This window comes from Heptranchias perlo, chromosome X (assembly GCF_035084215.1).
Source record: "Heptranchias perlo isolate sHepPer1 chromosome X, sHepPer1.hap1, whole genome shotgun sequence".
Taxonomy (NCBI): Eukaryota; Metazoa; Chordata; class Chondrichthyes; order Hexanchiformes; family Hexanchidae; genus Heptranchias; species Heptranchias perlo.
In genome coordinates, this window is record NC_090370.1 from 8648981 (window position 1) to 8673704 (window position 24724).

The 24724-nt window shown below is 47.3% G+C and overlaps 1 protein-coding gene across 4 annotated transcripts in view; it reads right to left on the minus strand.

The window, feature by feature from the left end:
• The window catches only part of LOC137307250 (RNA-binding motif, single-stranded-interacting protein 2-like), a 443828-nt gene that overhangs the window by 20539 nt on the left and 398565 nt on the right, over positions 1-24724 (minus strand). For all 4 annotated transcript variants that reach the window (XM_067976682.1, XM_067976679.1, XM_067976681.1 and 1 more), the window contains exons 5-8: positions 11681-11838; positions 3694-3773; positions 3354-3463; positions 991-1037 (exon numbers count right to left, since the gene is read on the minus strand). In XM_067976682.1, the coding sequence (XP_067832783.1) occupies positions 991-1037; positions 3354-3463; positions 3694-3773; positions 11681-11838 (395 nt within the window). The remainder of the gene's footprint in view (positions 1-990; positions 1038-3353; positions 3464-3693; positions 3774-11680; positions 11839-24724) is intronic.

A 24724-nucleotide genomic window follows, 5' to 3' on the forward strand; every position in this document is an offset into this window, starting at 1 on the left:
TTTGTCCTTGTTTCTTCCCATTTCCACTCTATTCCTGCTTGATTGCAACCATGGGAAGCCCTGCCCCACAGATGACTACGTGAATCTAAATAGGAACATAGGAACAGGAGTAGGCCATTCAGCCCCTCGTGCCTGCTCCGCCATTTGATAAGATCATGGCTGATCTGTGATCTAACTCCATATACCTGCCTTTGGCCCATATCCCTTAATACCTTTGGTTGCCAAAAAGCTATCTATCTCAGATTTAAATTTAACAATTGAGCTAGTATCAATTGCCGTTTGCGGAAGAGAGTTCCAAACTTCTACCACCCTTTGTGTGTAGAAATGTTTTCTAATCTCGCTCCTGAAAGGTCTGGCTCTAATTTTTAGACTGTGCCCCCTACTCCTAAAATCCCCAACCAGCGGAAATAGTTTCTCTCTATCCACCCTATCTGTTCCCCTTAATATCTTATAAACTTCGATCAGATCACCCCTTAACCTTCGAAACTCTAGAGAATACAACCCCAATGATACCTTCTCTTGTTTAATCCATGCTTCAGTGGTGCAGGAAGGACTAGTACCTCCTCTCTGAAGACACCCCAAGGAAAGCCCTGGGGAGACCTGGTGATCCCTCGTTCCTGACCTGGGGAACTGGCCATTGCATGGGGGCAAAAGTCACAAAAGAAAATGTACCCTTCACTGTCTATGCTGACACAAAAAAGGCCACTTAGGCAAGGGCAGCTGGTCCCCATGGAGCTAAGCCGCAGCAGGAGTCAGCACCTTCAGAAGAGGAGGAGGGACATCTGGAAAAAAGAAATCCTTTATTCTTTAGGGATTCCATAAGTTGTCTTTAGAGTCCTGGGTTTTCTGGTGGCTGAATCAATCATGGGAGCCTGTTGCTTATGCACACTCTTAGTCAGGGGAATAGGTGATGCTGGGGTATCTAAAGAGATAGGAGAACTTTAAGACTACATTGGGAGAAACTATCACAGATGAGGCTAAGCTACTTACTCGTTTTGCAAAGCAGTCGTTGGGTCATAGGTCAGTGTCATTCCACCCTGAAAGGATAAATGAACAATGTATTAAGGTACAGTATATTTATTATCACAGCACCATTTAAACAGTCTTCTCACTGACAATAAACAACCATCCTAAGAACATAAGAAAAAAAAATGGAATGAGAAAAGGCCATTTGGCCCATCAACTCTGCTCCTTCCATAGACTAACCTATCATGGACTCTACTTCACCGACTTAATCTCCTTCCACAGCCCCTACATAATCTATCCCATCATAGACTCTACCCACCCATTTAATTTTCTGAGAGAAGATTTTTGTATAAATAGCCTTTAAATCCCTAAAAGGTAATTAAGCAAAACTCCAGAATCTTTATATCCACATCTCCACTATTCAATCCTAACTTACTGTCAGTCACAGATGACAGCCTCGGGCTCCAGGCACGGAGAAACCATTTTGTCCCGAGGCGTCTTTGATTATCTCTAACCCTATAACTGGTCCCAAACGTTGTGAATCTTTCATAAGGATTTCAACCAGAAGCGACATATAGCACAAGGGTCATGGAATGGGAAAGATGTGTTTGCACCATGCATGTGCTCCAAGTTATTTATTTTGTAAAGCAAACACATGTGGACAATGTGACAGAACATCATGTGTGTTGCATGTTGTGGTATCACAATCACCACCAGTGTTTTGTAACCCCATTCTTTTGCCTCCAGGAGGTATTGACTGATGATGGGGTACGAGACGAGGCTTGTATTCCCTCGAGTGTAGAAGATTAAGGGGTGATCTAATTGAGGTATTTAAGATGATTAAAGGATTTGATAGGGTAGATAGAGAGAAACTATTTCCTCTGGTGGGAGAGTCCAGAACAAGGAGCATAACCTTAAAATTAGAGCTCGGACGTTCAGGGGTGATGTCAGGAAGCACTTCTTCACACAAAGGGGAGTGGAAATCTGGAACTCTCTTCCCCCAAAAAGCTGTTGAGGCTGGGGGTCAATTGGAAATTTCAAAACTGAGATTGATCGATTTTTGTTAGGCGAGGGTATTAAGGGTTACAGATCCAAGATGGATAGATAGAGTTAAGATACAGATTAGCAATGATCTAACTGAATGGCAGAATAAGCTCGAGGGGCCGAATGGCCTCCTCCTGTTCCTATGTACTGTTCCACGAGAACTAGTTGCCTTCTGGTACCTTACCCAGGTGGCCATTCTTCATGTGTGAGCCTAGACAGTGAGTACAGGCACCATAGGGGATATCACAACCAAGTTAGATTGTCTCTTCATTCATTGAGTACTTTCCAGCAGGGGGTTAGTAATCAGGAGGAGGGACACTTGATGATTCCCTCCCCCTTCCCCAGCCACTGAGGCCCAATTACTGCACCTCAAAGAGATCAACGAACTCAGCGCAGACCAGAGATCCTAATCTGGGACCTTTGTGATCTGCACGGCTCAGTACCACACTGGGCGATCCAGTCACCTGTAAGCCTCTGCGTTTTAGGAACATAGGAACATAGGAACAGGAGTAGGCCATTCAGCCCCTCGTGCCTGCTCCGCCATTTGATAAGATCATGGCTGATCTGTGATACAACTCCATATACCTGCTTTTGGCCCATATCCCTTAATACCTTTGGTTGCCAAAGGTATTAAGGGATAGTGTCAGGGAGCTAACAACAACTTGCATTTATATAGCGCCTTTAATGTAGTAAAACGTCCCAAGGCACTTCACAGGAACGTTATCAGACAAAATTTGACACCGAGCCACATAATGAGATATTAGGACAGGTGACCAAAAGCTTGGTCAAAGAGGTAGGTTTTAAAGGAGGAGAGAGAGAGGTAGAGAGGCGCAGAGTTTTAAGGAGGGAATTCCAGAGTTTAGGGCCGAGGCAGCTGAAGGCACAGCTGCCAATGGTGGAGTGATGAAAATCGGGGATGCGCAAGAGGCCAGAATTGGAGGAGCACAGAGATCTCGGAGGGTTGTAGGGCTGGAGGAGGTTACAGAGATAGGGAGGGGCGAGGACATGGAGGGATTTGAAAACAAGGATGAGAATTTTTAAATTGAGGTGTTGCCGGACTGGGAGCCAATGTAGGTCAACGAGCACAGGGGGTGATGGGAGAACGGGACTTAGTGTGAGTTAGGATACGGCAGCAGAGTTTTGAAGGAGCTAAAGTTTACGGAGGGTGGAAGATGGGAGGCCGGCCAGAAGCAGGAGAGACTGGTGACAGAGCAATTCCTGCGAGATTTGTCCTGACTCAATCTTCCTGGGGTTTGTCCCTTTGGACAGTTACCACTCACTGCCTTTGGAGCCAATAATGTGTGAAGCCTATTTAACGATAATAACAGCGACTGGCTCCTTACCGGTTCCCCATCTCTGGGCCATGCTCTGCCGTTCTGCAGGTATTTGTTCTGATTTTGTCGTTTTTTCTGGCCACCATCAGCAAATTTACACAGCAGAGGTTCCGAGGGAGCTGCAGAACAACCGAAGAACACCAACATGTCGGAGAAGGGTGACACTCATATCTGGACCAAAAAATCCTGACCCCACACCACCACCCCTCACCCCACTTTGTTATTTTACTTGTTAACCCACGACGTGCCACTTTGCCCTTAAATAATCTTATCTTAAATATCTGAAATAATATCTTTGCCTCACTTCACCCAACCTTCACCTTTGTAAAGAAGGGTAAAATATACTCACCCGGAACACCTGGCTGCATTTTAATGAATTTACCATTGAAATGAGCAATAATGGCTTCACATTTCTCTGTTGATTCCATCCTACAAAAGAAGAACCAACAGGCATGAGGTTAAACAAGGTTGACAAGAGGTGCATCATGGACCGGGGGGGAGGGGGGGCGTAAACATAGAAACATAGAAAATAGGAGCAGGAGTGGGCCATTCGGCCCTTCGAGCCTGCTCCGCCATTCAATATGATCATGGCTGATCCTCTATCTCAATACCATATTCCCGCTCTCTCCCCATACCCCATGATGCCTTTTGTGTCTAGAAATCTATCTAGCTCCTTCTTAAATATATTCAGTGACTTGGCCTCCACAGCCTTCTGTGGTAGAGAATTCCACAGGTTCACCACCCTCTGAGTGAAGAAATCTCTCCTCATCTCAGTCCTAAATGTCCTACCCCTTATCCTGAGACTGTGACCCCTTGTTCTGGACCCCCCAGACAGGGGAAACATCCTTCCTGCATCCAGTCTGTCTAGCCCTGTCAGAATTTTATATGTTTCAATGAGTAGAAACTAAGTTGCCTTAAAAGGCTTAAAGATAGACACCTTTTCCCTTCCAAGATGTCCTGTGACTGCTGGCTGTAAGGGCTACATATGAAGTGAGTTTGGATAGTCACAACCCAGCCTCTAGTGCTATACATAATCCAGGCTGACACTCCCAGTCCAGTACTGAGGGAGTGCTGCACTGTCGGAGGTGCCGTCTTTTGGATGAGACATTAAACCGAGGCCCCGTCTGCCCTCTCGTGTGGACTGCCTCCCACGGCACTATTTTGAAGAAGAGCAGGGGAGTTTTCCCCGGTGTCCTGGCCAATATTTATCCCTCAACTAACATCATTAAAACACAGATTATCTGGTCGTTGTCACATTGTTATTTGTGGGACCAAACTTACTTATCCCCAACTGCTTAATCAAGGTCCCCATAGAATCATAGAGTTTTACAGCACAAAAAAAGAGTCCATTCAGCCCATTGTGCCTGTGCCGTCTTTCTGAAAAAACTATCCACTTAATTACAGTCCCTTGACCTTTCACCTTGGGAGGCTCCGGCAAAGAGGTATGCCAACCGTGGGAACTGTTTTGGACACAGGAAACGTGGCAGCCAATTTGTGCACAGCAAGATCCCACAAACAGCAATATGATAATGACCAGATAATCTGTTTTAGTGATGTTAGTTGAGGGATAAATATTGGCCAGGGCAACGGAAGAGCTCTTTGAAATGGTGCCACAGGATCTTTTACGTCTGTGGGGCCTCGGTTTAACATCTCATCTGAAAGACGGCACCTCTGACAGTACAGCACTCCCTCAGTACTGCACTGGGAGTGTCAGCCTGGATAATGGGTGCAAGTCTCTGGAGTGGGATTTGAAACCACAACTTTCTGCCTCAGAGGCGTGAGTGCTGTCCACTGAGCCATGACTGACAACAAGTTCACGACACTCACCCCTCTGGACACCCCCTTGTCTTTCTAAACAAAAAGCCACTAAGCTAGCTATTGTTTAACACACAGATATCTCAACCAGCCAGGTGAAAAGTCCAGTGAGACGGTGGGTTAATGAGCCAAGAACAAAGGTAATTAAGGGACTGGTATCAGATCTGGAACCCAGGTAGACAATTGATCAAATCCAATTATAATGGGGAAAGATCGGTGACCAAAAGTCACTTTCTTGTTGCACCAAACAGTCTTGTGCAGTCGAGAACACCAAAGTAAACTTCCCAGATTTGCCAGGAAGAGCCATTTTAAAAAAGCTTCAAAAACACCCAAAAATAAAACTGTTTGGATGTTTCGACCTTGCAATAAAGGAATGGTGCTAATTGATTTACAGATGTGTCTGTGTGTACATTGTAAGGGTTTGTACTGTTGATAAGGCTCCTCATTTAAATTGGGACCATTAAAACATTGCATTCATTGAGCTCTGCCCCCAGTGGGAAGAGAAGCTCGAAGTAATCTCTTTTAACACAACATTAATCCATTTTGAGACACTGGCCCCGAAGTCCCTGGACGTAAGTTGTAGTTATGACGCAGGGGCCCCAAGTATACGGGCTGGATCCAGGCTCAGTTGCGACTCCTCCACATTTCGACCGGGCCTTTGAAAATCCGGTCGGGGGGCTGTGGGTGAATCTCCCACCTACTCCTCCTACGTCATGGGGAGTGTGTCGGAGGGAGATCCCGAGAAATTCCCGCCTTTATACCTTGAAAGGCCTCAGCGGAACTCACATCAGTGGAGACCTAGCGAGAGTCCCTTTAAGTCCTTCTGAAGACCCCAAGCCTTTACTAGAGTTAAAGATAACCGATCCATGAGGGGACTGAATACCTCCTCTGGTCGGAGTGGCTTCAATGGGAGGCGAAGAGTTAAGATGTTTCTTTTCTTTGGCCTATTTGAACCTCCGGAGGACTCCTCTCTGCCTTGAAAGGGCAAATCGGCTCGAGCCATGTTGGCTGCTGCTGCTGAGGCCTTCCAGGTGCCTGCGCCCATCCTGGCTATGAAAATGACATCAGGCCAGGAATTTGGCGCAGGGCCTCTGCTCTTGGGTAAGGGCAGGTGGGGGAGTGGGATACCAGGATTTACCAGGCCTATCTTCCTCACACAGCGCAGTCCTGAGCTTTGGAAGATAATCACATGATCACTGTGTTTTCTTAATGGTCAACTTAAAGACATGCTGCTTACTTTGGCACCAGGCGAAGCCTGAGGCCTAAAGCAAACACTGGCATTGTCAGGAGCCAGGATTGAAGCTCAGGTTTATTGTGGGAATCAGATGCCAGGAATTGTGTGATGATTACACATTTCCTCGTGAAATCTTCATTATTTTCCAACTGAGATGGTTAAACTGATGTGAAGCACAGAAGCTGCAATAAAGTATACAACTGACAGCAATAAACAGTACATTTATAGGGCCTTTATCACAAGCAAAATCCATCTTTATGACCTGCCATAACCCTAATTATACTTAATTTCCCTTGTCTGTTTCAATTCAATTATTGATCGTTAATTTTAATCCTATTTTAGTCTTCAATATGTATTTTTTTCTCTTCCCATGCTTGGTATTTTCCTGAGCCATACTGGCCTGGAAGGTTCCAGGTTTGCTCCCCTTAGGGTTGCCAACCCTCCAGGATTGTCCTGGAGTCTCCAGGAATTGAAAATTAATCTCCAGGACACTGCTACAAGCAACACCCAGGAGAAAAATCATCGGGGCATCAAAAAATGGAGACACCAGTTGGACCGAATGGCCATGTTTCTGTGCTGTAAAATGCGATGTAATTTCCAGCCAGAAAACGTGGCAGTTGGCAGTGCCCAGTGCCAGCGCAGGGAAAAGCCACATTGCGTGCCGCCTCATTTACATTACAGAGCGGCTGTTGGCGCCTGCAGAGCTAAAATGTAAATGGAGCAGAAACTAGTTTTTGCTTTTAAAAACTGTGACAACCTTTGATGTTCAAAAGATTACACTGGAGAGGAACAAAAATAAATATCTGCATGGATCATGTGAAAAAACAGGAAAGAAAGCGTTTTCACAAGTGCTCGCACACAGGTCAAACAATCCCAATCACAGATTTTGCTTTGTTTCCACCACACTGTTGTTTCTGGCAGGAGTGAGCAAGGAGACAGAGTTTCGTTTTTTTGATTGTTTTTGCATCTCATGACTGCTAAACTGCTGAGAGGGACTGTTGCTGCTGGGAGATGGCAACAAGTGGAGGCCTCGATGGGGAACAGTCAGCAATAGAACGGACAGTGACCCTAAGATCGCTCAAGGGCAGGCTTTGGAAAAGGCCTTTTGGCATTGGCGAGTGACATAAAACAACCCAAGGCCGGGGGGGGGTGAGAAATTTATACACAGACAAAATGGAGGTGGAGAAACATTTAATTACAGTCGCTTTCAGCGAGGTGCTTCCCATTATTTCCCAAAATGCACAGGCCGCAGGTAAAGTTTCCTCCCAGTAGTGGGAACTCCGAGAATCGGCCCTAAAGTAAAATCTTTGACAATTCTCGCAGACTCTGCCTTCTTTAAGTGTTGTACCGCAGTTCTAAGGAAATGGGATGCCTCCCCCCCCCCTCATCTCCTGGGGCTCTGACTATTACTATGGTTCAAATCAGTGAGAAGAGGGCATCACAGCGAAGCTACATGGTGTTCTAGTGTCTATGTGCACACCCATTCCCTCTCTAGCCCAGGGGTGCTCTGGCCAATTATAGTACCTCAACTAGCTGAGTTCAGCTAACGCAACACAGACTGGGGATCGAACCTGGGGTCTTCTGTAACTGTGTGGCTCAGGACTATACTAGGCGATCCTATTAGGCCATCTGGGGCAGATGGCAACCTTCTGTTTGATACTTTCACCGCAGGGCTACGGGGAAAGGGCGGGGGGGTGGGACTAGCTGGATTGCTCTTGCATGGAGCCGGCATGGACTTGATGGGTCGAATGGCCTCCTTCCGTCCTGCGACCTTTCTATGATTCCATGATAAGAAAACTCTTAAAGAACAACAAAGGGGGGCCTGGAATGGAGTGGTTAGAAAGATCGCCCGTGTTATAATCATGTCAGTACACAAGGGGGTGTTATTGTGCCTCCCATATAATAAGCCTGTCCTGTTTCAGTTTCAACCTTCTTTTCTGTGCCTATGAGAGACTATCAGGGAATTAAACATTCGACTCCTCACCAATTACCATGAGGACATTATCAGTTCACCATTCTCCAACAGGGAAAGCAGAATTAATTCCAGGCCTCTGCTATTTTGCTCTTGAACTTTCCTGAGGAGCATGGGTTGACTCAACTTCTAATTTCCTGTCCCTCTCCCCCCCACCCCGCTCCCTCTTTGGAGGAAGTGGCTTGCCCAACATCAGGAGCTCATCATGCAGCAAACAGCAAGGCCGAGCTCATGCCACCACTCCATGGCACAGTCCAATGCTATGCCAACCTGCTGCCCACCTGCCATCCTCCTTACATCAATCATTGTCCTGTAGTATTCTTGCCCACAATAATAAGAAAGAGAAATATGCAAATGACTAGAAGCCAGGTTGGGCAGCACTAGGGTTGCCAACCCTCCAGGATTGCCCTGGAGTCTCCAGGAATTGAAGATTAATCTCCTGGACACCGTTATGAGCAAAACCCAGGAGAAAAATCATAGGGGGCATTAAAAAAATGTTTTTTTCAATTTCTTTGAACACTTTTGTTTACTAGTTATAAAAATATTGGCTGTTTGACAGTCAAGAATCATCCAATTGGGTAATGAAGAGTCTGTTCCCTTTCCGATTGGTGTGGGAAGGTGGAGCACCGTGAGGATGGATGTGTCAGGTGGCCAATGGCGGGAGTGTGGGGGCAGGAGGTCATGTGATGAAACCTCCAGGAATACATTCAACCAGAGTTGGCAACCCTAGGCAGCAGGCTCTGCTCAGTGACTGTTAAACACACTGAGAACATCTCCACAATGAGTCCTTCGAGTCACAATTCTAAAGTCCTACAGCACCAATTCCCACTGGAGACTACAAGCAACTCTCCCCTGATGGCACTGCTCGGTCTAGTATTCAGCCATACAGAGCACGGGTATGGTTCATCTGGTCTGTGGTGAGCTATCTGTTTTCACCCGGGGAGGCAGTTCCAGTGCTACATTTGTCCTCAGCATCCGCAAGCCAGGTGGGGGAGGGAAATCAACCAGGGATCCTGTACCCGATTGCTATCCAATGACTCTGCTGGAAAGTGCCCATGCACATCAGGTGAGAACAGGGTCGGACTTAGCTACGATGCTCTCCATGGTCAATACCCGCTTGTCTAAGCCTCACAAAAGGAAGAACTGCCACTTGGGGCAAAATACTGGATTGCTCTCGCATAGAGCCAGCGCAGACTCGATGGGCCGAATGGCCTCCTTCCGTGCTGTAACCTTTCTATGATTCGATACTGAAACCCCATGGGGTCAGCACTTTCGGGAGGAGGGGAGGAGAAATTTTGGGGGGTGGGGGAGGGGGGGGGAAGTGCCCTTTTCCTACGTCAGGTAAGATCGATGAGTTGATGCGATGATGGTTTGAATTCGAGTAAGTTTTTTTTTGAGCTGACAACTTGAGGGGACATTATATCCCGCTGCCTGGCTGGAGCAATCGCACGATCCCTTGACTAGCCCAAGCTGTTTCTATAGCGACGGTGTCCTTATATCGTTAACCCCAATTAGACAAGAATGGAATGATCAACCAAATTATTGCTTTGTTCCCAGCCATGAAACCCTGATATCAGATGTAGCAGTTACTGATTGACTGCACAATGGAATGCCATGACTCTCACACCAATATATGGCGTTTGCTTTACCTGTCGTTTCCTCACCCCTCTGAGCCCAGGGCACGAGTTTCATTGAACGCAGTGGGAGCCACCCACAAAGTTAGATGAGTCCTCGGTCGAGGAAAACCACTTTTTTTTTAAAAAAAAGAAAGTTCTAAAATGGACGGTGGGTTTGGGGAAACGAAAGAACAAAAATCAGACATTTTAAACTCAAAGGAAAAAAACTTGAGGCGTGGCAGGTTGAAGATTGAGTGGGTTACTATTCTGGTAATAAAGCTACTCTTGGTGTTTGAGTAGTTTTATTACTGTAATGTTAGTGCCTGTAGAAAACCAGTCAGGCCCAGGGAGACGGAAATTCCCCTGGACCTGTTGGCAGTCTAAGCATTAAATTTTAACATTCACACCAAAACTTCAGATTCTGCAATCTTCTTCGGGAAATATAATCAAATGTGGATGATTTGAAGAGACCAGGGAGGATTTGGGGAAGTGATTTGAGTCGCAGTAATGAGAGACATTAACAAAAACACAGGGAAGCTCTCCCGATAGCTCAGTGCGTAAATGTGCTACTTGTTGTGACACTGGGTCAAAGAAGATCCCAGGTTTGACCTCCGACTTGTGCTGAATTAGCTGGTCTCAGCCAAGTCAGCAATAAAGGTGATACAACTGGACAGCGGCCCCCAGACAGTGGTAACTCAGAGGGCTGATTATACAGCAACATTAGCGAAGGCCTGGGGAGGGCTGTCCATGCTCTTAGCCTGGGATGGTGTATGCGAGATGGAGAAGTTGAAATCGCCCCAAACAGATACAGCAGACAAATGCAGCGGCTAATTTGCACACAGTGAGGTCTCACAAACAGCAAGTGAGTGATTAACAATCTGCTTCTGCTGGGGCTGGTTGAGGAGAACTTGAAAACTCCCCTGCTCTTCTTCTGATAGTGCCATGCGATCTTTTAAATCCACCTGAACGGGTAGACGGGACTTAACATCTTGTCTGGAAGATAGCACCTCCATTAATGCAGCACTCCCTCAGTACTGCACTGAAATGCCAGTCTTAGCTTACGAAATGCATATTTTATTTATTCATCCACAGAGTGTCAGTACACCACCACAACAACAACCTGCATTTATATAGCGCCTTTAACGTAGTAAAACGTCCCAAGGCACTTCACAGGAGCGATTATCAATCAAAATTTGACACCGAGCCACATAAGGAGATAGTAGGACAGCTGACCAAAAGCTTGGTCAAAGAGGTGGGTTTTAAGGAGCATCTTAAAGGAGAGAGGTAGAGAGGTTTAGGGAGGGAATTCCAGAGCTTAGGGCCTAGGCAGCTGAAGGCACGGCCGCCAACGGTGGAGTGATTAAAATCGGGGATGCACAAGAGGCCAGAATTGGAAGAGCGCAGAGATCTCGGAGGGTTGTAGGGCTGGAGGAGGTTACAGAGATAGGGAGGGGCGAGGCCATAGAGGGATTTGAAAACAAGGATGAGAATTTTAAAATGGAGGCGTTGCCGGACAAGGAGCCAATGTAGGTCCAGCAAGCACAGGGTTGATGGGTGAACGGGACTTGGTGCGAGTTAGGATATGGGCAGCAGAGGTCTGGACGACCTACAGTAAAGATGTGGAATTACAGGCCCAGGAGGGCCTACAGGTGACATCATCGCCCTGTATCAATACAAGTTTGGCTCAAAACGCCCTCACCTGGCAAAGCCGACGCCTCGACTGGTGCCATTGGCATCCCGCAGTATCCTGGTGGAAATAACCTGGCCAAAGGGTTTGAGCATGTTCTGTAGCTCCTGCTCATCCATGGTTAGTGGCAGGTTGGAGATGTACAGGTTCGTAGGGTCCTGTTCTTGTTGCTGCAGAGTAAAAACAAAAATCTAATTAAAGCGCTGTTACATGCTTGTTACAGTCCCGTTACAGTGCCGCTGTGGGCCTGGGCCTGGTCCCTTCCCCCCTCCCCACCCCCCCTAAGTTTTCTCCCTTCCTCTCCTGAAGGTAGATGCAAAGTCCATATTGGGGTACGGCTGCACAGGTGCTGAATGCCCTCTGGTTCCTCACCCAAATGGCCATTCTCCATGTGTGAGCCTTGCCGGTGGTTGGTGACCTTTTTGACGGGTGAGGCACAGCGTATTACGTAGAATTACACAGATAGAATTATATAGAATGTACAGCAGAGAAACAGGCCATTCAGCCCAACTGGTCCATTCCGGTGTTTATGCTCCACACGAGCCTCCTCCCTACTTCATCTAACCCTATCAGTGTTACCATGGCAACGGGCCCTTCCTGTGGAATCTCACCACCAACCTTGTTTGGCGGCTGCTTTCTTTTAAACCTTCATGTTCAGGATTGGACTGAAATGTTGTGGAGAAATGGAACAAACTAACTTGAGCATCATCAGACTGTCTTGCAGAACGTGTTGCTGCTCGGGACTGTGTGAAGATCAGTGGTGATCTTTTCAAATTCCTGAAGTTGGAAGGAGCAGAACATTTACAGCCAATCATATTTACACCAGAGGCTCCACCCTGCTCATTCAGGCTTCGGCCGACAGCGCCATCTAGGTGAGGCAGTGCCTCACTTCACCAGCCTCCGGTGAGCCAAGACAATGAGGGTCCACAGACTTTGGTCCAGCCTGATCCTTTTCTCACTTATCATAGAATCAGAGCACCGTTCTAGTCAATCTCCTCCGCACCCTCTCTAAGGCCTTGACAACCTTCGCAAAGTTTGGTGCCTAGAATTGGTTACAATACTCCAGCTGGGGCCCTAACCAGTGATTTATAAAGGTTCAGCATAACTTGACATCCATACATGCACGTTTCCCAGCAGAAATCACTGAGTAATAATCTGTTCCTGGCCCATTTCTCCACTCGCCAGCTTTTTTTTTTATTATTCGTTCATGGGATGTGGGCGTCGCTGGCGAGGCCGGCATTTATTGCCCATCCCTAATTGCCCTTGAGAAGGTGGTGGTGAGCCGCCTTCTTGAACCGCTGCAGTCCGTGTGGAGAAGGTTCTCCCACAGTGCTGTTAGGAAGGGAGTTCCAGGATTCTGAGACCAATAGTAGTACCAGTGACTTGGGGGCAAGATCAGCCAACATGGCACAGGGCAGAATCCAATCTGGGACATTCCTGGCCCGTGCGGCTCGGTTCCACACTGGGCAGCGCACTTACTAACAACCACTGGGGGGCACCGTTGCACACTTGTTCCAGTTCTAATTACATACCCTTTTACAATGGTTTCCCATGTCAGATACACTTGCTACAGTACAGTATATGCTATTTCTCTGTAACCTGCAGTGAAATAAATCCCATTATCGTTGTCGTTGAAACCGCATTTGACTTCAATTTGTGCAAATTTTCTGTGGAATCCATCAAAGCATCCACCACTGTCCAAATAAGATAGAACTACAACCATAAACTTTACCTGGATATATTCGACACAACACAGGCTGGGGTGTTTTTCAAGAATGTAACACACCTTGGTGATTTGACCTTTGACCATTTGACCTTTGCTGTCATGGTTTAGGATGTAATCTGAACACCTCAGTGTAGTACTGTATTTACATATTCCATACCTCCCAAAGGATTGTTATATATTTGTTACGCAACTGCTAAAGGAGCTGTTATATATTTATTCCACCCTTGTTACATACTCATTCCACACCTGTTACAGGGCTGTTACACACTACAGAGCTATTATATACGCTATTCACATATTACAGAACTGTTCTATGGCTCTTCCATGGCCGTTACAGGGCTATTCTATACCTGTTCCAGCCTACCGTGGGGTTGTTACGTACTTGTTGCACACCAGATGTATGCCTTTTGAAGTAATACATTGGTCATGAAGCAATTTGGGACATCAGGTGAAAAGTGCTCAGAAATGCAGCTTCTTTCTTGTTCTGTGCCTGTTACAGGGCTGTTATATACTTGATCTGATGCTTTAGATTTATTAAAATCCTTAAACTGAAAAAAATGCTCCCAGATATAAAGTCCAGATGGGAAAACATATATGGAGCTGAGTTTGGGAAACACTGAGGGAGAAGTGATTGTGCCTTACTGAGTAACTGGTAACTAGAGTAAAGTAGGCCCAATAATTTGAAGGGTTGGAGATATCCCCACGATGGTGCAAGGATTAATATTTTATGAATAGATTCATAAAATAAAACTTTAAATTTTAGGAAATAATAAAATTGGAACGAAGCTAACCCCACTCCTCCTTGTCTAGACTGTCTTTCCTCATAACTCAGTCCTCTTAGTTCAGGAATCAGCCTTCTTCTCCTCTTGTGGATGCCCTCCAATAATTTGACATCATATGGAGACCAAAACTGAATGCAACACTGCCTCGCCAAGGCCAGATACAACTCAACATCACTTCCTTTAACTGATAAGTCACAACCCTAGCTTTTCAACCCGATGTTTTATTTGCTTTCTTGATCACCTGCAAACATGAACCTATCCACCAAACCCCAAGATCTCTTGCTCCGTTCCTCCACGTGCTTGCTTCTTCTCTCTAATCTCATGGTTTTGTGCGTTCAACTCCATCTGGCACCTCTCTGCCCATGGACCTAGCCTTTGGATTATCACACGTTTGTTGACATCACTGGCTGTTGTACACAATTTGCCATCATCTGCAAACATAGACATTGTGGACAATATTCTACCCTCTAAGCTATTTATAAAAATGATAACAATGGCAGCCCCAACACCGACCCCTTGTGGGACAGCACGGGTTACTGGTTGTCCCTCGTACACCTGCCCACACACCGCCACCCTCGGCCCACCATCTTCCGCCAGGCATCAATTCTCTCCCATCAAAGCCCACCTCTCTAGTACCCTAACTCTCCAATCAAAACCCATCCCTCTAGTACCCTAACTCTCTCATCAAAGACCATCCCTCTAGTACCCTAACTCTCCCATCAAAGACCATCCCTCTAGTACCCTAACTCCCCCATCAAAACCCATCCCTCTAGTACCCTAACTCTCTCATCAAAGACCATCCCTCTAGTACCCTAACTCTCCCATCAAAACCCATCCCTCTAGTACCCTAACTCTCCCATCAAAACCCATCCCTCTCGTACCCTAACTCTCCCATCAAAACCCATCCCTCTAGTACCCTAACTCTCTCATCAAAGACCATCCCTCTAGTACCCTAACTCTCCCATCGAAACCCATCCCTCTAGTACCCTAACTCTCCCATCAAAACCCATCCCTCTAGTACCCTAACTCCCCCATCAAAACCCATCCCTCTAGTACCCTAACTCCCCCATCAAAAACTATCCCTCTCGAACCCTAACTCCCCCATCAAAACCCATCCCTCCAGCACCCTAACTCTCCCATCAAAACCCATCCCTCTAGTACCCTAACTCCCCCATCAAAACCCATCCCTCTAGTACCCTAACTCACCCATCAAAGACCATCCCTCTAGTACCCTAACTCTCCCATCAAAGACCATCTCTCGAGTACCCTAACTCTCCCATCAAAACCCATCCCTCTAGTACCCTAACTCTCCCATCAAAACACATCCCTCTAGTACCCTAACTCTCCCATCAAAACACATCCCTCTAGTACCCTAACTCTCCCATCAAAGACCATTCCTCTAGTACCCTAACTCCCCCATCAAAACCCATCCCTCTAGTACCCTAACTCTCCCATCAAAACCCATCCCTCTAGTACCCTAACTCCCCCATCAAAACCCATCCCTCTAGTACCCTAACTCTCCCATCAAAACCCATCCCTCTAGTACCCTAACTCTCCCATCAAAACCCATTCCTCTAGAACCCTAACTCTCCCATCAAAACCCATCCCTCTAGTACCCTAACTCCACCATCAAAGCCCATTCCTCTAGAACCCTAACTCTCCCATCAAAACCCATCCCTCTAGTACCCTAACTCCCCCATCAAAACCCATCCCTCTAGTACCCTAACTCTCCCATCAAAACCCATCCTTCTAGTACCCTAACTCTCCCATCAAAACCCATCCCTCTAGTACCCTAACTCTCCCATCAAAGACCATCCCTCTAGTACCCTAACTCTCCCATCAAAGACCATCCCTCTAGTACCGTAACTCTCCCATTAAAACCCATCCCTCTAGTACCCTAACTCTCCCATCAAAGACCATCCCTCTAGTACCCTAACTCTCCCATCAAAGACCATCCCTCTAGTACCCTAACTCTCCTATCAAAGACCATCTCTCGAGTACCCTAACTCCCCCATCAAAACCCATCCCTCGAGTACCCTAACTCCCCCATCAAAACCCATCCCTCTAGTACCCTAACTCTCCCATCAAAGACCATCCCTCTAGTACCCTAACTCTCCCATCAAAGACCATCCCTCTAGTACCCTAACTCTCCTATCAAATACCATCTCTCGAGTACCCTAACTCACCCATCAAAATCCATCCCTCTAGTCCCTAACTCCCCCATCAAAGAACACCCCTCTAGAACCCTAACTCCCCCATCAAAACCCATCCCTCTAGTACCCTAACTCTCCCATCAAAGACCATCCCTCTAGTACCCTAACTCCCCCATCAAAACCCATCCCTCTCGTACCCTAACTCACCCATCAAAGCCCATCCCTCGCGTACCCTAACTCCCCCATCAAAACCCATCCCTCTAGTACCCTAACTCACCCATCAAAGACCATCCCTCTAGTACCCTAACTCCCCCATCAAAACCCATCCCTCTAGTACCCTAACTCCCCCATCAAAACCCATCCCTCTAGTACCCTAACTCTCCCATCAAAACCCATCCCTCCAGTACCCTAACTCTCCCATCAAAGACCATCCCTCTGGAACCCTAACTTTCCCATCAAAACCCATCCCTCTAGTACCCTAACTCTCCCATCAAAACCCATCCCTCTCGTACCCTAACTCTCCCATCAAAGCCCATCCCTCTCGTACCCTAACTCTCCCATCAAAGCCCATCCCTCGCGTACCCTAACTCTCCCATCAAAACCCATCCCTCTAGTACCCTAACTCTCCCATCAAAGACCATCCCTCTCGTACCCTAACTCTCCCATCAAAGACCATCCCTCTCGTACCCTAACTCCCCCATCAAAGACCATCCCTCTAGTACCCTAACTCTCCCATCAAAGACCATCCCTCTAGTACCCTAACTCTCCCATCAAAGACCATCCCTCTAGAACCCTAACTCTCCCATCAAAGACCGTCCCTCGCGTACCCTAACTCCCCCATCAAAACCCATCCCTCTCGTACCCTAACTCCCCCATCAAAGCCCATCCCTCTAGTACCCTAACTCTCCCATCAAAGACCATCCCTCTAGTACCCTAACTCTCCCATCAAAGACCATCCCTCTAGTACCCTAACTCACCCATCAAAGACCATCCCTCGCGTACCCTAACTCTCCCATCAAAGACCATCCCTCTCGTACCCTAACTCTCCCATCAAAGACAATCCCTCGCGAACCCTAACTCTCCCATCAAAGACCATCCCTCTAGAACCCTAACTCACCCATCAAAGACCATCCCTCGCGTACCCTAACTCCCCCATCAAAACCCATCCCTCTCGTACCCTAACTCCCCCATCAAAGCCCATCCCTCTAGTACCCTAACTCTCCCATCAAAGACCGTCCCTCTAGTACCCTAACTCTCCCATCAAAGACCATCCCTCTAGTACCCTAACTCACCCATCAAAGACCATCCCTCTAGTACCCTAACTCTCCCATCAAAGACCATCCCTCTAGTACCCTAACTCACCCATCAAAGACCATCCCTCTAGTACCCTAACTCTCCCATCAAAACCCATCCCTCTCGTACCCTAACTCTCCCATCAAAGCCCATCCCTCGCGTACCCTAACTCTCCCATCAAAGACCATCCCTCTCGTACCCTAACTCTCCCATCAAAGACAATCCCTCGCGAACCCTAACTCTCCCATCAAAGACCATCCCTCTAGAACCCTAACTCACCCATCAAAGACCATCCCTCGCGTACCCTAACTCTCCCATCAAAACCCATCCCTCTCGTACCCTAACTCTCCCATCAAAGACCATCCCTCGCGTACCCTAACTCTCCCATCAAAGACCATCCCTCTCGTACCCTAACTCTCCCATCAAAGACCATCCCTCGCGTACCCTAACTCTCCCATCAAAATCCATCCATCACTCATACCCCATTTATAATACGATTCTGCTTCTATTTGGAGTGATTTTATAGCACGTGTCGCAAGCTTTCCCCCGTTTACACCTCAGAGCACTGGCAGAAACTGAGCGACAACTGGGCTTGCACAAGACTGAGCTTCCAAGTCACAATGCCGGAGGATGATCTGGAACGTGGAAAAAAAGTTGAACAGCTGGCCTGTACAGGAAGATTCCGATATCAGTCCACCAGCAGCCTGGAGGAAAGGTGACTCCTGGCAGCTTATGCCATCAGAGGCAGCCGTTTATAATCGCCATTCATGGTGCATTGCCTCTGGAGGCATGAAAGCCACTTCGTCCACCTCAAGGCACTTCCACGGGGGAATTAAACTCCGTACCATTGAAACCAATAGTTGAGATCGAGCACAAAGAGCAGTGGAAATCTGGAACTCTCTCCCCCAAAAAGCTGCTGAGACTGGGGGTCAATTGAAAATGTCAAAACTGAGATTGATCGATTTTTGTTCGGCAAGGGTATTAAGGGTTACAGAACCAAGGCGGGTAGATGGAGTTAAGATACAGATCAGCCATGATCTAATTGAATGGCAGAACAGGTGCGAGGGGCTGAATGGCCTCCTCCTGTTCAGAGGTAATTGGACTGGCTCTGGGACTCGTGCCTACCATCCGGTGAGGTGGGTGCCCTATACCTGGACCACCCTAAAGGTAACCAGAGCTGGCTCCCCTCTCTCCGGCAATCAGGTTGGAGAATGAGTGTTAAAGCCTCTTCACATGGCAGTTCCTGCTCAAGGCAGGGGGTTGCAGGGGGCGGGGGGTAAAGAGAGAAGAAAGAAATGAAAATCTCCAGCAACACTCGGTTAAAGATTCAGCAAATGCTTCACCGCTGGACACAGTATGGAAATTTCCCAGCTGCTCCAACTGACAGCTTCAGTCCTCTGCATGCAACTCGCGGCTAATGCTTGATTAACAGTTCTTGGAAAAATGAAGGGCCCCCGTGCGTCTTGTTCCAAGAATCCAGGAAACCAGACATTAGAGATTTCAACCGCAAAGTAGAAGAAAGAAAAAAAAAATGAGTGGCTAATTCAGAAGTGTACCTGCCACGATGACAATATCCTTTTACTTCCCCTGCACCCCCTCCCCTGACTCTGCGTCCCCCCACCCCCACCCTCGCACTCTCAAAAGCATATATTTACACCTTTAAACCTACAAATGAAGTTCTTTTTTTTTTGCTCGGCTGTTTTCACTCAAACAGTGTCGAACTGTGACTGTAAACTGGCAAAGGACCATCTCAGATACCAGACCTGTACAAATCACTGTAACACACGTACTGCACCTGGAGCTGTACCAGATGTCTGCCCGTGTTCTCGTGTTGTTGTGCCAATTTCTTTCCTTTTTCTCTCTGCCCCCTCCTCTCCCGGAGGTACCAGAGGCGTCCAGAGGCCCTCTGATACCTCTCCCAATGCCTGAACATCCACACACGGCAGCGTTGCCAGAGTCGTACTGGATGGCAATCGGAGCAGGAGCCCTGCTGGGGTGGCAACTCTGGCCCATTTTCTGGGCATTCCTTTCTCTAGCCCTCGGCGCAAAAGGCAAAGGGCCAACTGTGGTGCCCAAACACGTGCCCTGTCGGAGATCAGCTGACTCAGCACACATCAGGGATCGAAGCCAAGACCCTCGGGTGTCTTTACCAGGCCTTTGTTCCACTTACAAGCTAGAATTGACCAAATGAAAACAAGCGACCTGTTTTGCATTATCAACAAGGGAGATGAGGGAGCTGTCAAGTCCTCAGCACAGGTTACTTGCAGAGTAAAGCTCCTTCTACTCTGCCCCAGCAATGAAGACCCATCCTGTAGCCCCTCTGAGTGAGATTGGCAGTTTAAAAGGCAGAGATTAAAGTGGCCAACAACCTGTTCATTTTAAACAGATGTACCTAAAAAGGGTTAGCACCTGTGCTAAAATACCAGAGAGGAATTTCGCACCAGCCAGTTTGTAAGTGACCCACCCCGGTTATACTTCAGAGACTCTGTTTGCTGTAGTTTCAGTCCTGAGTTCGGAGACTCGGTTTGCTGTAGTGTCAGTCCTGAGTTTGGAGACTCTGTTTGCTGTAGTCTCAGTCCTGAGTTCGGAGACTCGGTTTGCTGTAGTTTCAGTCCTGAGTTCGAAGACTCTGTTTGCTGTAGTTTCAGTCCTGAGTTCGGAGACTCTGTTTGCTGTAGTTTCAGTCCTGAGTTTGGAGACTCTGTTTGCTGTAGTGTCAGTCCTGAGTTCGATGACTCTGTTTGCTGTAGTTTCAGTCCTGAGTTCGGAGACTCGGTTTGCTGTAGTTTCAGTCCTGAGTTGGGAGACTCAGTTTGCTGTAGTGTCAGTCCTGAGTTCGGAGACTCTGTTTGCTGTAGTGTCAGTCCTGAGTTCGGAGACTCTGTTTGCTGTAGTGTCAGTCCTGAGTTTGGAGACTCTGTTTGCTGTAGTCTCAGTCCTGAGTTCGGAGACTCGGTTTGCTGTAGTTTCAGTCCTGAGTTCGGAGACTCTGTTTGCTGTAGTTTCAGTCCTGAGTTCGGAGACTCGGTTTTCTGTAGTGTCAGGCCTGAGTTTGGAGACTCTGTTTGCTGTAGTGTCAGTCCTGAGTTCGATGACTCTGTTTGCTGTAGTTTCAGTCCTGAGTTCGGAGACTCGGTTTGCTGTAGTTTCAGTCCTGAGTTCGGAGACTCGGTTTGCTGTAGTTTCAGTCCTGAGTTCGATGACTCTGTTTGCTGTAGTTTCAGTCCTGAGTTCGGAGACTCGGTTTGCTGTAGTTTCAGTCCTGAGTTCGGAGACTCAGTTTGCTGTAGTGTCAGTCCTGAGTTCGGAGACTCTGTTTGCTGTAGTGTCAGTCCTGAGTTCGGAGACTCTGTTTGCTGTAGTGTCAGTCCTGAGTTTGGAGACTCTGTTTGCTGTAGTCTCAGTCCTGAGTTCGGAGACTCTGTTTGCTGTAGTTTCAGTCCTGAGTTCGGAGACTCGGTTTGCTGTAGTTTCAGTCCTGAGTTCGGAGACTCTGTTTGCTGTCGTTTCAGTCCTGAGTTCAGAGACTCGGTTTGCTATGGTTTTAGTCCTGCGTTCGATGACTCTGTTTGCTGTAGTTTCAGCCCTGAGTTCGGAGACTCGGTTTGCTGTAGTTTCAGTCCTGAGTTCGAAGACTCTGTTTGCTGTAGTTTCAGTCCTGAGTTTGAAGACTCGGTTTGCTGTAGTTTCAGTCCTGAGTTTGAAGACTCGGTTTGCTGTAGTTTCAGTCCTGAGTTTGAAGACTCGGTTTGCTGTAGTTTTAGTCCTGAGTTTGAAGACTCTGTTTGCTGTAGTTTCAGTCCTGAGTTCGAAGAATCTGTTTGCTGTAGTTTCAGTCCTGAGTTCGGAGACTCAGTTTGCTGTAGTGTCAGGCCTGAGTTTGGAGCATCAGTTTGCTGTAGTGTCAGTCCTGAGTTCGGAGACTCTGTTTGCTGTAGTTTCAGTCCTGAGTTCGGAGACTCGGTTTGCTGTAGTTTCAGTCCTGAGTTCGGAGACTCGGTTTGCTGTAGTGTCAGGCCTGAGTTCGGAGACTCAGTTTGCTGTAGTTTTAGTCCTGAGTTTGAAGACTCGGTTTGCTGTAGTGTCAGTCCTGAGTTCGGAGACTCTGTTTGCTGTAGTTTCAGTCCTGAGTTCGGAGACTCGGTTTGCTGTAGTTTCAGTCCTGAGTTCGGAGACTCGGTTTGCTGTAGTGTCAGGCCTGAGTTCGGAGACTCAGTTTGCTGTAGTTTTAGTCCTGAGTTTGAAGACTCGGTTTGCTGTAGTGTCAGTCCTGAGTTCGGAGACTCTGTTTGCTGTAGTTTTAGTCCTGAGTTTGAAGACTCTGCTGTAGTTTTAGTCCTGAGTTCGGAGACTCTCTTTGCTGTAGTTTCAGTCCTGAGTTCGGAGACTCTGTTTGCTGTAGTTTCAGTCCTGAGTTTGAAGACTCTGTTTGCTGTCGTTTCAGTCCTGAGTTCAGAGACTCGGTTTGCTATGGTTTTAGTCCTGCGTTCGATGACTCTGTTTGCTGTAGTTTCAGTCCTGAGTTCGGAGACTCGGTTTGCTGTAGTTTCAGTCCTGAGTTCGAAGACTTGGTTTGCTGTAGTTCCAGTCCTGAGTTTGGAGACTCGGTTTGCTGTAGTGTCAGGCCTGAGTTCGGAGCATCAGTTTGCTGTAGTGTCAGTCCTGAGTTCGGAGACTCTGTTTGCTGTAGTTTCAGTCCTGAGTTCGGAGACTCTGTTTGCTGAAGTTTCAGTCCTGAGTTCGGAGACTCGGTTTGCTGTAGTGTCAGGCCTGAGTTCGGAGACTCAGTTTGCTGTAGTTTTAGTCCTGAGTTTGAAGACTCTGTTTGCTGTTGTTTCAGTCCTAAGTTCAGAGACTCGGTTTGCTATGGTTTTAGTCCTGCGTTCGATGACTCTGTTTGCTGTAGTTTCAGTCCTGAGTTCGGAGACTCGGTTTGCTGTAGTTTCAGTCCTGAGTTCGAAGACTCGGTTTGCTGTAGTTTCAGTCCTGAGTTTGAAGACTCGGTTTGCTGTAGTTTCAGTCCTGAGTTTGAAGACTCGGTTTGCTGTAGTTTCAGTCCTGAGTTCGAAGAATCTGTTTGCTGTAGTTTCAGTCCTGAGTTCGGAGACTCAGTTTGCTGTAGTTTCAGTCCTGAGTTCGGAGACTCTGTTTGCTGTAGTGTCAGTCCTGAGTTCGGAGACTCTGTTTGCTGTAGTTTCAGTCCTGAGTTCGGAGACTCGGTTTGCTGTAGTTTCAGTCCTGAGTTCGGAGACTCGGTTTGCTGTAGTGTCAGGCCTGAGTTTGGAGCATCAGTTTGCTGTAGTGTCAGTCCTGAGTTCGGAGACTCTGTTTGCTGTAGTTTCAGTCCTGAGTTCGGAGACTCTGTTTGCTGTAGTTTCAGTCCTGAGTTCGGAGACTCGGTTTGCTGTAGTGTCAGGCCTGAGTTCGGAGACTCTGTTTGCTGTAGTTTTCGTCCTGAGTTTGAAGACTCGGTTTGCTGTAGTGTCAGTCCTGAGTTCGGAGACTCTGTTTGCTGTAGTTTCAGTCCTGAGTTCGGACACTCTGTTTGCTGTAGTTTCAGTCCTGAGTTCGGAGACTCGGCTTGCTGTAGTTTCAGTCCTGAGTTTGAAGACTCTGTTTGCTGTAGTTTCAGTCCTGAGTTCGGAGACTCTGTTTGCTGTAGTTTTAGTCCTGAGTTTGAAGACTCTGCTGTAGTTTTAGTCCTGAGTTCGGAGACTCGGTTTGCTGTAGTTTCAGTCCTGAGTTCGGAGACTCTGTTTGCTGTAGTTTCAGTCCTGAATTTGAAGACTCTGTTTGCTGTCGTTTCAGTCCTGAGTTCAGAGACTCGGTTTGCTATGGTTTTAGTCCTGCGTTCGATGACTCTGTTTGCTGTAGTTTCAGTCCTGAGTTCGGAGACTCTGTTTGCTGTAGTTTCAGTCCTGAGTTCGGAGACTCGGTTTGCTGTAGTTTCAGTCCTGAGTTCGGAGACTCGGTTTGCTGTCGTTTCAGTGCTGAGTTCGGAGACTCGGTTTGCTGTAGTTTCAGTCCTGAGTTCGGAGACTCGGTTTGCTGTAGTTTCAGTTCTGAGTTCGGAGACTCTGTTTGCTGTAGTTTCCGTCATGACACCACAAGTCCCGGCCAGAATGGAGATGATTGGGTAAGTCCTGCCCCGCCTCCAACTCATCGGCTGACACAGTGGTGTCAATATGCACACCAAAAACAAAATCAGTCTTGATCCTCGCTCCGGTGGACCCTGCCGGAAAGTACGCAGCAGGGAAGAGCAGCGTGGCTGTGACGCCCCTTGCAGGCAAATAGCCTTTCAATCAACACTTGCTCTTCGGGGCTGCGTGTGAAGAATGGCCACGTGGGTGGAAGGCAGCGGTGAAACCGTGCTGCGGTCTTGCCAGTATTCATAAGACTATTTCAGTTGGCCACGTAGGATATGAGCAAAATTCCTCAATTGAATGAGTCTTAGAACTCAGTGCCAGCTATTTCATGTCCTGCAGAGTCAGGGCAGACTCAGTGAGATTTTGATTTTGCTCCGGTTAATGTGATCTCTTAAATTCCTTTCAAGTAGAATGGCTAATGGCTGTATTAAGAAGTACACAAAGGAGTTTTATCTCCCATGTACTGAACAGTGTGCTACCAGAGGAGATGAAACATCAATGCTTCTGCCACAAACCCTTATTTAGTAAACCAAATGAACGAACACTATGTCATGCAATGTTCTAAACAGAAGTTCTTGACTTGGGAATTAAGAATTCCTGCTGATACAGGGACATCGAGTGCAAATATGACATGAACCTCCATACAAAGGGAATGTTTCACTGCAGTGATGCTCCCTCAGATTATTGGATTTGCATTACTTGTCTAGAACAGATGACAGATTCTGTATTTAAGCCCTGGGGGTATTCCTCCCTGTGCTGCCGGTCCCCGACTTTCCATCTGTTCATTTTGAATGGGCGGCAAATCCCGCCCTGGATATTTATTGAAGAGACTAATCTCAATTTGTGGAAATGTCAAGGAGTTTAGTGCACATGGTTTGATCATTGGTCTCCAACACACATTTTCTCACACTGCCTCTTGTATTACCGCCATAGCGGGGGCAATTTTAACCTAACCC